This window comes from Pteropus alecto, unplaced genomic scaffold, assembly GCF_000325575.1.
Source record: "Pteropus alecto unplaced genomic scaffold, ASM32557v1 scaffold80, whole genome shotgun sequence".
Classification (NCBI taxonomy): Eukaryota; Metazoa; Chordata; class Mammalia; order Chiroptera; family Pteropodidae; genus Pteropus; species Pteropus alecto.
The window spans coordinates 1,037,197-1,051,074 of NW_006430460.1; the positions used below are offsets into that span (position 1 = coordinate 1,037,197).

At 46.0% G+C, this 13,878-nt stretch overlaps 1 protein-coding gene across 1 annotated transcript in view; it reads right to left on the reverse strand.

Moving 5' to 3' along the window:
- Nucleotides 1-13,878, reverse strand: part of USPL1 (ubiquitin specific peptidase like 1) — a gene marked incomplete at its 3' end in the record, with an annotated part of 28,535 nt that continues 14,657 nt past the window's right edge. Inside the window, exons 5-8 of the mRNA XM_015590112.2 lie at nucleotides 12,274-12,403; nucleotides 9,013-9,138; nucleotides 3,715-3,872; nucleotides 1-1,898 (exon numbers count right to left, since the gene is read on the reverse strand). Of these exons, the coding sequence (XP_015445598.1) occupies nucleotides 1-1,898; nucleotides 3,715-3,872; nucleotides 9,013-9,138; nucleotides 12,274-12,398 (2,307 nt within the window). The remainder of the gene's footprint in view (nucleotides 1,899-3,714; nucleotides 3,873-9,012; nucleotides 9,139-12,273; nucleotides 12,404-13,878) is intronic.

A 13,878-nucleotide genomic window follows, 5' to 3' on the forward strand; every position in this document is an offset into this window, starting at 1 on the left:
CAGATACTCATCAAAATAAGGTAAGTCTAATGTGTCGTGTGCTAAGGAGTTTAGTGCCGAAGTGGAAAACAAGTCATCGAAGACGTCAGGCTTCACGGGGCTCTCCCAGCTTGGGGTTCTGCTGCAGGCGTGGCCTGTCAGTGGGGCTGGCTGGACCCCGCACTGGTTGTCCTTGGCGGGGCTACGGGAATCGTGGTCCTGTCCCAGGCGTGCGTGGCGGGGAACGCTGCTTAGTTCGCTGGGCACCGGGGCTGGGACGCGGTTCTCTCCCACCTCCAGATACCGGAGGTCGGCCTCGCCGGGCTCCGACAGCACCGCGGAGACGGCTGCCGGGGACAGCAGCTCTGCTAAGATGTCTTCGTGAGCTTGAGTGCCGTATGGGGCAACGCCGGGGACGGTGGCGCCCCCACATTTATTATCAGCAAGGTCGATCTGATACTGCAGTTCTTTTAACAAGTCTTCGATCGACTCACCGTCATTCGGAGACCCACAATGGGACACGTGCTCTACATTTTCACCTGGAAGCTTTCCGTTCTGCGGGGAAGACATAAGAGCAGCTAACTTCTTCTTTTTTGCCTTAAGTTTCTTAAGAAGTTTTAGACGAAGTTTATGAATCTGACCTTCAACGGAGTTTCCGGGGTTTGTGGAAGAAACGTCAATGTCATCTCTGTGAGAGCCGTGGCCAAGGGGAGCTCCGAGGGAGGCGCTGTCACACCTTGCCACGACTCGCGGGCTGGCGCTGACGACGGCATGTGGCAAGGCCGCGCCGCCAGGCCACGGGGGACTGGCCGGAGGGCCGCTGGCCGGAGGCGGCTTGCTCGCACACCCACGGGCTCGCCTGGATGCCTGGTTAGCCTTCTGCCTTTTACCTGTAGTTTTAAAGCCGCCAAAATTACTGGCCCCCTTCACCGAAGGCTGCAGGTCGGCTACGGCGCTCCTGCTGTGAGCTGAAACGCATGGCGGCATAAAAGAGGCGCCCTTGCTTAGTAAGCCCTGGACCCAGCTTCCCACGAACGGTTTCTTCCGAGCTGCTTCCAGAGGTGGGTCCGGGACGGGCTTGGCCATTTGAGAAAACGTTAAAGTTTTTTTTTTCTTCAAAGAAGTTTCTTTTTTCTTCAAATTGCGTATCTCAAGTGTAACACATTGTTCTGGTTTTAATTTCTCAGTTTCTGGTGAAAGGAGTTGTTTGAACGGAACAGACTTTTCTGGGGCAACTGCCCCCTCCACGTGTGCTGACTTCACCCCCTGTGTGGGGTCAGCAGCACGAGTGTCAGTCACAGCGGTGGCGACGACCATGCCCTCCGTATTCCGCTGTGCTGACTGTGTATCTGCATTCACAGTCCGAGACGGAAAGCTTGAATCCGCAAACTGGTCTTGGGAAAGCTTTTCCTTACGTGGAGCTGACACGAAAGAAGCCATCAGTGACTCCTGGGACTGCGCAGCGTCTGTTCTGGCAACTTCATTTCCCGCCACGGGTCCATTTTCTAATAGGAAATCCTCAGAGTTAACCTGGATTCCTTCAAGTGCCAAAGGTAAAATCTGACTGTCAATCACACCTCCTGGATCGGCAAGCAGAAGATGCCCGTGAGTGACAGCTTCATCCTGCGAGAGAGTGTCAGAAGCGACGGACACGCCTGTGGGGTGACTTACTGAGGTCGTGCCGGCCGAGGCAGCACCACTGACGGAACACGATGCTGGGGACCCCGGGTCCCCGGTACCGGGACCAGAAGCACGCCCATCGTCGGTCTTCCGCAGCGGAAGACAGGCGGCTGCTGGGTCTGTCATGCGGGATGTTTTCCTTTCCCAGATGACAATGTGGATCTCTGGAGCAGGAACTTCCAATTTCTCATGCCTTTCGGAACACAGGCCTTTTAAGTCGTCGCACTCCAGCCAGCTTCCTGGGGGATGAGGAGGGAAATGGAAAGCGGTGAGACATTCGAAACCACCATCCCAGGCACACTCCCTTCTGGCCATTCTGACTGCTGCATCATGGACCATCCACCATGGGAGAATGCCTGAAGACATGGCCACATCCTTTTATTGTCATTTTCCTCTGACAAGTGATTAAGTCCTTATTTGGATAACAAAGTTATGTACAAACATCCAGGAATTTGGAAAAGAGAGGTCATTTTTAACCTTTCCTAAAATACCCACAAAAATCAAGACAAAGGAAGATTTAACTTCTGGTACTTAGAATATGGTATCATCTAACTTATCCAACAATATCAGAAAATGGATTTTTTCCCATGCATATGACTTTTCAAGATCAATGAAGCTGTTACTTCAAGTACCAACATTTGTTTTAATTCTTTTCTTCTTTTTTTAGTTAAAAAAAAAGCTTAGGTATTTCGGTGTCTGCTTTTTTCCCGAGCCTCAGTTTTCTCATTTGTCAGTGGGAATGAGATGGGGAATGGCAAGGAAAGAGGTTAACCCCCTCTCCACACGCAAAACCACGAACGAAGCCACCCGCCGAGTTCGTGGGGATGCACCCTCACCGCCCACCGCTGCTGACTCCGTGCCCACTGAAACTGGGTGGTCAGTGGTTCTCTGCCACGTGTGCAGCACTGGAGTCACCCAATGAATATTCGGACCCCATGAGAGCCAGGCCATTGGTCTGGGGGAGAACCAGGACACCTTTTATAAGCTGTGACTTTCCTGCGCTGCCACAGTTGCAACCGTCTCACCTTTACTGCCTGAAGAGGATTTTTTATGCTCTAGAATGCAGTAAAAAATTATAATAAGTTGGTTTTTTAGTTTATTTGTGTTATTGAGAATCACTTCCTCCAAAATTCTGAAGTAGGATTAGAAGTTTAAGGTAATAATTATATTGATAACATGAGTTTCAGTTTGCAAAGTGCTTTTATATCTCATTATTGTGTCATCAATTCAAACCATCCCTAGGAGGGAAATATCAAACATGAAGAATCCAAACAATAAAAAAGAGAAAAATACAAAAATATCAAAGTGACCCCGTACCAACAGCCTGACATGACACTTTAAGAGGATGGGGCCATGTCGTCTAAGACAAAGCAAAAGCTGTGAGTGAAACAAACTCGATAGTAAACAGTATTAAATAAGTGGAAGGGAAAAAACTAGCAGAATCCATGAGCTATACTATTTAACCTTCTATTGAAAAGTTTATTCAGAAAGAGGCTTCAGCTTGACTGGAGCTGTTAGTGAGCCAGGAGTTCAGACGCTGTTTCCAATGAGAGAAGGCCACACAGTCTATAATGTCTAATCGTCTCAGAAACAGATGTTTACTTTTATTTACATTACTAACAACTGCAACTAAGCAAAACTTGTTTTTTTTCTCAATTAAAAACCATTAGTTTCATGCACTCTTTTTAAGAGAAATACAAGGTTACAGACCCCTGAAAAATCAAAATTGCCACCATTCATTTTTCTATGTTAAACATGTATTACTCATATAAAGCAACGATATCAAGTGGAAAAAAGCAAACTGTAAACCACTAGTAATGTATGATTTTACTATTTGTCTAAAAAACTATATATAAGCATACATAAGAAATATAAATATGCCGACATAAGCAAAGTCGAAGTGGTTCTAAACCACAGCGACAGGCGGAGGAGAGGGCAAAGAGTTGAAGGCAAGGGCAAGAAGACGGAGAAGGCGAAGCTCGTCTTTGAACAAATGAGCAAACTGGTGTTTAGTCTCCACACCTACTATCACAAAAGGAGACGTTTGACACTTACCATCGGCATCTAAAATCCACGTTATAAAGTGATTATTTGCTTGGTACTGAATCACGGCGGTGACGTGGTACGCAGCGCCCTCGAAACGGAACACGTAGTGCTGCAAGGCGCTGTGCGGCAGGCCTTCCACGAAGTGCAGCATGAACACGGGGGACAGTCTGTGGGGCACAGAGAGACAAGACAGGCAAACGTCAGGCCACCTGGCCGGAGATATGAAAGATGGTCTGCAGCGGGCGAGTCGCACACGGCGCTTTCGAGGCTAACTGCTCGTTTTCTCGAGCGCCCCAGATGTGCGCCTTAGTCAGGAACGTAGAACTACGATGCACGCACACGGAACCTGTCTCAGACAGGGCGGCCCTGACAGGCGGGAGCCGCCACGCGACAAGGCTCCAACGCAGACTATTAAAAATCGCTGCGGAGCTGCTTCGGCTTAAAGCAGATCTCTTAATTACTTTGTAGAATCAAAGGAACAAGCCAGACATGTTAAGAATTTTCTTTGGCATCAAGTGCCCAAACAAAGTGCTTTTGTTATGGGGACAGGTAACATGTGAAACAAAGTCACAAGCCTAAAATGTCAAATAAACATTTAAAAAACCCCAACAATGCTAATAATTTGGCCAATTTCTACTATCTCACGAAGTAAAGATGGCCATCAAATTAGAATTTCTGATTAGGAAAAGCTTAATTTGAACTAACTAGAGAAGAAAATAAAACATACTAATTGATTTACTATAAACTTCAGGACATCCCTCATTTCAAAAATATGTCATTACACTAATATGCCAAACCAGAAAATAGAACCCAAAGATGAGCCTCAAGTATCTAAATTTAACAGAGCGCTCAGGATTTAAGAAAAATGTTGACTATCTCTCTTCCCAATATTTAAACAGCTGTCAAAACTTACTTAGCTTATCTAAATTTATTCAGCTGAAAATGAACCTGAATCGATGTCCAAAATGCAGATTATTCAGACTGACAAGGATAATCTGTAAATTATCCGTTGTCAATCGTTCTGTTAGAGAATAATCAAGCCTTCAAAATATAAGTCCCTACGAATAAAAAGTCCTGCAAAGCGTCTGTAACGCTCAGCTCCTGTTGGTTTGTATCATACCTGTTTCGTCAATCTGAGATGCCACTGACTGTAAAATGCACCACCATGAAAGAATACTGCCAATTAAACTATACCAGGCCATCAATTTTTAGTCCCAATTGTAGTCCCATTTCAAATACGTTGAAATGTGAACACTGCGCCTTTGCATCCAGGAGCCATAGTGAAACCAAAGATGCATCCTCACGGCTGGAAAAGCAGGCAGTGGGCACCTGCCTGACCCCTTAAGTGCTAATATTTCGTTCTCCTGGCCTCATATGACATCTTTTTGTGACGTCTTCTGAGGCTGGTTACTACAGCATCTCCTGCTGGTCCAGACGACACAGTCCCGCAGTTTCCTGCCTCCTTTGTGTGAGTTTACACGTGGGAATGTTAAATAGGCAGCATTTCTTAATGGCATATTTAGAAACTGGTACAACTTATAAATGATGGCATCTTAGAGCAAATAAAATAAAGCACGTGCCTCCTCCTCTTCCTTATCTAGTTTATTTCCCCCCTGGGTCCCCTAGATTCTAGTGCTCCCTAAAAGTCACAGTATTCTCCTACCTATAATTTCAGCTTGTCTCATTTCCAGCCTCTCAGGTGAGGGTAGGAGTTTACCCCTGGCAGCAGATTTTTATTCTCAGGCTGCTCCCTACCCGCCATGCCTGGAGCGTCAAAGATGATGCTCAGAGCTGAGGTCAGTAAGTCAGGTTCTGATTCAACCATAAGAACACTGAATGGGATGGTCAAGGAAGCTGGAACCAAGAGGTTTCAAGCTAAGATCCGTTTGTACTCATCTCCCTAACGTGAGCGTCAACCTTTCCTATTGTGAGGATCTACCCTCAGGAAAAGGAGGGAGGGAGAAAGGAAGGGAGGAGAGAGGAGGAGAGAAAGGGAGAGAGAGGGAGAAAAACAGATGGACAGACAGCAAGATGGAGCCGTGCAAACTGCCCTGCTCCCAAAGACAGCAGGGGAATGGGGAGCTTCTGATCCGCAAAGGGCAGCCAGTCTCGGGCTGACGGCCAGGAGTACGTTTCTGACTTTCATCCCGACTAATGCAAAATAATGATTCATATTTTAGAAAATGCCAATGTAATAATGTGAATATATTACCTCCAAACTATAATAACGTAGGCTTTAGGTAGAAAAGTCTGCAAATGTAACTCTTAACCTCATTATATTTTAGATTACGTCATTGTTCAAACTATTTCAGACTCTTATGACAAAAATGAGTAAAATCAGGTGTAATTCCAACAATTAGAATTGGTTCATGTTACCTGAAACTGGAAAATACATCTTTAGAAAAATTCAAAGGTTCAGCAAAGGTTTACAAATGTGTCTGTCTTTGGAGGTGGCTCAAGGCTCTCATAAATAATAAAGCGTTTTCTACCAAATAACAAATTTAAATTAAGAAACACAATTTTAACTACTTTATATATCAGTATTCTAACCACGATTTTGTAAGGAAAAGTATATTTATATGCTTTTTAAAAAAGTCTCAAAATCATTACATGCTTCAAAAACCTCTGTAAGCACAGAACAGAATTGTATTTCTCCTACCATTCGCCTATCCTTTACAAATAGTCGTTTTGTCTTGTTTTTTAAGTCAGTGTTAAAACTGAAGTTTAAATAAATAAGCTTTTCAAATGACAATCCAGGATGGTGTGTGACCAAACTCCTAAAGGAGACTGTGGCAGTAATGGGAATGCAATAATCACTTCAAGAGTCTGCGAGGCAGAAGTTACATCAGATTCTAAATTGGTTCTTCATGTCACCGTGCTCTGAATATGTCCTAAACGAGCTAAAGAAAAGTACACCTAAACCCGCTAAACATCATTCATCTCACTTATCGATGGACTCTTTCTAATGGGAACACGTCACAGACATGGATTATCTGAGACAAGGTGTTCACGAACTTACAACACTATTGGTTTTTAGAATGCTGTAACACTGAATCGTGCATGGTATCATGATAGGCCTAATTACTTTTAAGTTATCCTTAAAAATCTATATTACGTTTGTCTCTAAGTTCCATGAAACACCAACAAATCAAGTTACACAAATCCCTAAGTAAAAAAACTACAAAGGATTTTATAAAGACCTTGTCATTTAAATTTTAAGTGAAATTTACACACTAGTTCAATTTCCTACTGAGTACAGGAAATGTCTGAGCCGTTGATTCTGCTGATCAACAGACCATCAGAACTCTAGAAGCATTTCCCACTGAAAACACTAAAGTTTCACAGATGCATTTCCAGATGAAGGCGTGAGTTTTTAACATAAGTAACATATTTGTATAATTAAAAATTTTATGTTGCAATGCGAGCAATTAACAGATCAAACAAAGTAGTAGCGTGAGTTCATCGTCAATGCTGGGGCTTGAGAAAAAGCAGGTATAAACTGTTAGATGAAATTACACACACCAAGAAGCCCAAGTCGTGCAACAGTTCAATGCAGGCTGGCACGCACACGTGCCCGCAGCCCTCTGCCCCCTCACTAAAGACAGGGCTTAAAGAAGAGGCCCCGTGCACAACACCTCAGTCTGAAAGCCTGCACCGCAGGCAGCCGAGACGGACGCAGGGTTTCTGGCTGAAGGGACCTCCTCTTCCCCACTCTGCCCTCCACTTGAATGCTATCAGATGGCGGTGAAGGACAAAACAGGGTCATAAACCGAAAGAACAACGAAAAGGAAAGGAGACATGAGCAAACAAGACAACAGGGCAACGACTACTTAGACAAACGGCAACAGGGAAGCGGCAGCTCGGGCTCTACGGAGTGCGGGGAGTGGACAAGCGGCAGAGTGGGCGCCCCGCTGGGAAAGGAGCCCCCGAAGGATGCAGCGTCCACAGGCAGCATGTGCTGGAGAATGTGGTGGCAAGGCCTAGGGCTAGCACCTGGGGCAGTGACAGAAAGTGTCAGATGGCTCCCACTCACAGGCCCAGAGAGGAGCCGGCACAGACTGAAACGCTGGGGCACAAGGATGCAAGGCACGAAAGAGATTTCCAGAAAACACAGAAGGGGAAGAGGCTCAAAAATGCGAAGCATTGGAGAGTTCAGAAAATCATTAATGGGTGTTTAAAGAATTTGGAAAAAAAAAATCACAATGTGTAAAGAAAGCAAAAGAAACAAGAGACAATGACTAATTGCAGAGAAAATGAAGAGTGATCAGGGAAATGAAACGCAGTCACGTGTCCTGCTCGGCCAGGGAGGGAGTCTGTGCATATTCATGCGATGGTGAGTGCTGACTCAACTGAAAATGTGACGGCGCTGGCAGGGCAGGGAGAGGCCACACGGAGGTGGCCCAGGCCCTGGTTCAGAGCCCGACACTTGACCACCATGAAAGGAGAAGACTGCGCGGTGGGAATGAACTCACTGTGAGAATCCAGGTAAGCACCACCTGAAAGGTGTGAGGTCCACGCCTGCGGATGACGCAGCAGGGGCTCTGCTGCTGGACTGCGAGTTTCTCACTCGGATGAAAACAAACCTTTCGGAAAGACTCTGAGGGGTTTCTTGGCACTTCCAAAGGCAACCGAAAAGGTTACTGGCTCTTTATTACGTTGAATTATACCTCGAAACACTTCCCGTGCAGAGTTAGAGGTGAGGACAACAGAAAATGAAGGTTAAAGAAGATGAGCGTTTTAACAAGAGAGACGCAGACAAACCGCCTCACGTGGGACTGATCCGTGGCTTCTGGCCACGCTCGAAAAGGTTGTTTTGACCAGTCGTTTTGACCACTGAGGACAAACAGAAAGGCTGGCCAAACATGACAGAAACACCTGCTCAAGGGCAGCGGAAAGCTTACAAGAGGAGGAAGCGTCAGACGGCCGAGGCCTAGGAGAAGCCGAGAATTCAGACGGGTGCAGCTGCAGGGCACCCCTGAGTCATCCCAGTTCCTACAATTAGATTAAGGAAACAGCGGAGTTCTAGTGACTCCGGGCACTTGGCAAAGGAGAGAAAAACTGATGTTTAATATCCTCAAAGGGAGAAGAAGGCAAAAGAGTAAGGGACGCCTGTCCTGTAGGAGGGGGGCCCGCTCTTTGGGGTGTCCCGGCTGGAGGCCCTGGCATGGGGGCACTGTCAACTCATAAACACACACTGGTTCACACTTCTGGAAGGCAGGCTATAGTCATCATTTTCAATTCTACACCTTTGAAAAAATACATAAACCCACCTTCACTTCGTTTTAAAAATCAGTAATTTTAACTCACTTTTCCAACACCATTTTCCTTATCTGTGACTTATTGTTGCAGTTGTTACATGGACCAAAATGGGCAGCATTAAGCGGGTGCCACTCAGGAATGACATTTGTGAAGGTGACCAGATTCTTCGTACATCTATAAAAAAAAGATACAGCTTTAATTCATTTGAATGAAATCCATCCATGTTAATTTAAATCGATGTCTAAAATAAGAGGTACTGGTCTTGGTGGTACCCATATTTATCCCCACCCCGGCTCCTGTAACAAACAGGCCGACGTGGCTCCCTAACCCTGGGCGAGCTCTGTGTGAGACTGTCCGCGTCAGTTCCCTACAGTTTCCAGCTGAGAGATGAAGACCTTAAAGGCAGGGTTTCTCCAAAGCAATGCCTGGATGCCCACGCCGGATAATCCTCGCTGTGGAGACCGTCCTGCACATGTGCCTGACTCTGCACAGGGGCCCCTTTCGCTGTGGGGACCACCCCACGCGCATCAGTGTGTTCAGCACCGTGCCTGACCTCTGCACACGGGACCCCAAAGTGGCCTCCAGCTGCTCCCCAGACACTGCCCAATGTCCTGCGGGGCACGAAAGCGTCCCCAGTAGAGAATCACTGTTCTAAGGTTGTCAAATTTATTAAGAGCTCACCCCTTACTCAAAAAATTCACAGCCTGACCACCCATCACTGACAACCCTAAATGAAAAGGGCATTTCCAGACACGGAATCAGGAGTATCTGCAACTCGATCATCTTGGTCCTTAAAAATTAGAAGACAGTTGTGAAAGCAGCGACTGCCTCCACAGGTCACACCCAGGGTCTAAACTGGCACCGCAGTGTGAGTACCTGACAGCAACAGGCATCTCGAAAGATGATCTTGAGAGCAGAGATGTACACTGTGCCCCAGCTGGATTCGCTTTCATATGAACTATCTTTAAAAAAACAATTATTACCTAAGAGACACTGGTTTCTTTCTAAATAATAACCAATGTTGATATGTGACAAGTGACGTAAGCACAGGCTGTAAAAACAGATCTGCTCTCAAGGAAGCTAACATTTTAAAAGCAAAGCAGCATAAAGGATCGACAAATGCGCTGACTGTATTTCTGATAAATTCTTGGTTCTCAAAGGTAGCTGCTAGTAAAGGCTCTTACTCTTCAGCTTATGAAAGGAAACCTGTCCCCGTAAACAAGCGTCAATGTTCCATCTGACATCTAAAGTTTTTGAGTGCTGACTATGTGCGAGGCAGGCCACACTGTGTACGCACGCATCCTTCAAAAAACACTAAGTACTATTTTTATCCCCATTTTACTGATGAGGAAAGTGAATACAGAATGCACATCATGCAGTAAATGGCAGACTTGAGATCTGAATCCAGAGGGTCTGACACAAAAGACCAGTTTTTAACACTAGAATATATGTTCTAAATCGAGCCAACGTTCCTTAATTTGCACTAAAAACAGCAGCTCAAGAACAAATGAGTTTGCTGCATATTCAGATTAAGTGAAAGTAAGTTTTAACCTACAATATACTAAACGTATTTAATGAAATGTCACTTCATTTTAGTTTTTCTTCTGAAACTACTTTTTTTTTTTTTCCAGAACAAAGGAAATTAAAAACAAAACAAAAAAAACAAAATGAGCAAACCAAGTGGCTGGTGGCTTCTTTCTCTTGCTTTCTCAGAGTTTTCTATAAACTTCCGAAATGCACTTATCAGTTCATATTCAAAATAAGTTAAAGCAGACAACAGACCAAAATAATCACGACCCTCTATTATGTGTTTGTATGTTATCTTTCTAACTAGTCTGAGTTTGGCCAAGATCAAGGTTACTTCTGCTGAGTTTCTGGCACCGAATGTACTCAGTGAAAAGCGGCCAGACTGAAATGCAGCCTTTGGAGAAGCTGGAACCCAGCTGATTCCATCGCCAGGCCTGTTCGCACCCTGAAACGGGGGCGGTCACGGAGGGGGCCGAAGCGAGCGAGGAGGCCTCCGAGGCCAGAGGATCTGGGCACAAACTCTGCCTCTTTCCGGTGTGTCACCTCAGGCATCTATTTAACCCCTTTCAAGCTTCAGTTTCTACATCTGTCAAATGGGGAACAAATCAAGTAATTTATATAAGACAGTGATAGAAAACCAGGAAACAAGTATTTATTTTCTTATTTACTTAGGCAAAATTATGTAAGTCCTATGTACACATGAAATGCTAGTACTTTCGAGCTAAGTGGTAAAAAAACAAACCATCGTTTTCTGATTCTGTGGCTTGCACAGTCCCTAAGGCATTCTCTCAGACTCGACTCTCGATGGACCCCAAACACCTAAAACTCACCGCAATCTAAGTAATGAATATCTAAGTAACATTTTTCTCTCACAGTTTTTAGACATTTTTGAAAGACTTTAAATTTTTCTAACTTACGGGCAAGTTAAAGAAAGAAAGGATTTCTCAATTACAGAAATTTTGAACAAACTACTAACAGAACCAGTTTGGTAATCCTTTCGGCCGCTAGCCAGTGACTTCCCGCACATGGACGCAGTGAGGGCAGCACGTCTGAAGGGCCTGTCACTCCCTGCCCCCCCTCTAAACCCCAGTCTCTCCCCCATCACCTGGCAGGAGCACGGAGCGGGGGACTCCTGCAGAGTCGTTCTTCTCCTGCTCCCTCCCGAGCCCGACCTCAGGGCCCCGCACACCAAGCGCAACCCCTCACCCTCCCCTGGAGGCACAGGAGGCAGAAAACATGGCTGACTGCACTCGTGGAAGGTTCTGGGGTGCTGTTAGCCTTTGGGGACCGGGAAAGCGTGCGTTACCTCTGACAACTGCCGCCAGACTCCGGGAGCCTAAAATGTTTCTGTGATGCTGGAAACATAAACGAAACCCTAGCCTCTGCGGAGGGGGCAGATCGCACGCGCTTCCGAGGGGGTCTGACGGGCACTCTCACTCAGCAGGGCAGGCGGAAGGGGGTCGAGGAGGGGGAGCCGCGGTCCCCACTGTCCCACCCCCACTGGGAACTTGTGGGACAACTCCCACTAGTAGTGACGGTCTTTTACTCCCCCAGTCTAAAGACGCAAACTATAATTTCCAGGGTTCACGTTCTTCCCTTCAACCTGAATGCTGAAGACGCTTCAGGACACGGTGGGAGATGTCATCAAGGGGAGAGGAGCCAGGGAGAGAGCAGCAATATACGTGGCAGTGAGTTTTATTCAAACGTCATTACTTGGAGCCATTTTCATCAGGATGAATCCATTAAAAAAATTAAAACAAAAACAAAAACAGAAAAACTAACCTGTTTTGATACTTGTGACCACACTGTGAACATTCAAAGTTCCAAGAAAAAGAGTACGTGAAGAGCTTTTCAATGCAGGGTTCCAATTTTAAGAGCAGGGGAAAGGCAAACACGGGGCTTTCCATGTCACCTTCAAAAACGGAAAGGAAAAGTTACTGCCGTGAAGAACTGGAAAAGGCAAACGCCAACTACGAACGGTCGTCTTTTCTCTACGCTCTCGGCAGAAGACAGGAGAACACGAACATGTGACAGAGAAGTTATTCACACGTGAGCAAATTTCTAAAGCATTTTTCTAAAAACGTCCACAATCAAGATTTAATTATCACTTCGGTCTCTATTTTTCATTTTTCTTGACGGACACTGATGAAACTTCTTAAGACAAAAGACACAGTAGACCAATAATCTTCTTGGATCTTATGAGCTTTTCTCAGGAAAAAAAAAATAATCCTCGGAACTATAATAACCCTAGGGCATTATGAAAATAAACGTTTGTAAATGGTTTGCTACTAAAAACAGCATAACTGGTGAAACATGGTAGAGTAAGTTCGGAGTTGGACAAAGCTATTATAAAACCACCCCTACCCCCAATGGCAGCTCTATGGGAGGAGAGCAGGAGCCCGGGTGAGAGCAGGAGCCGGGGTTAGGCCGCCCGGGTCAGACTCCTACCCCCACGGCAGCTCTACGGGTGGAGGGAGAGCAGGAGCCGGGGGGAGAGCAGGAGCCGGGGTTAGGCCGCCCGGGTCAGAGCACCAGCCTGAGTCTCCCGGCTCCTTGCCGACCCGTCTTCTTCATCTTTTAACAATTAATTTTTTTGCTATGTGTGTATCACCACGTATCAAGCATCTGCGATGAAGCAGCCACTTTACATACACCGTCCCGAGTCTCACAATCACTCTGCGAGGTCAGTACTTTCCTCCTCGGCCACGAGGCTCTGTGTATGGAGCCCCAGGGAGCAAACCTCTTCCCAGGGCAGCACGCTAGTGAGAGGGGGAGCTGGGCAGCCATCCCCCCGGCCAGAGCCAGGCAGTGCCCACAACAATTAAAATTAAACTTCAGCCACGTGAAGACTAGAGAAGATCTGAAATTTGCTGTCATTGAAACAAAAACGGAACCACGATGCTGTCTTCCAGGGTGGAGTCAGCAAGCAAGTCACATAGGAGGGTTTCCGGTCCCCTCCTCCATCCCTTCTCCCATGGGTTCCTCTCCTATCCCATCCTCAGGGAGCTTAGATGCTGCCTCACTGATGTGACCCTAAAACAAATCTGGGTCCTTTCACCCATCCCTCCCCGGGCACTGTCACTTCCATGGTCCAGCTCTTCCCTGGCCTGCGCCTACGGCAGCCAGGAACGCCACCAGCAGTTACCCGGGTGGGAACAAAAGGCACAACAGTAGCAGTTACTGCCTGAGCATATGCTGTAAATATCAACAGTTACAACGGCTACTGTAATAGTTACTTAGGTCTGTGGTATAGTCCTGCTGCTATTTTTGTATAAAAATATAAAATCAAAACATTTTTATAAATAGAAACAAACACAAATCAATCTCCTAAAGATGAACATATGCAACGCCATAGGCATAAACAGTATGTAGTGTAGCATAAGTTTG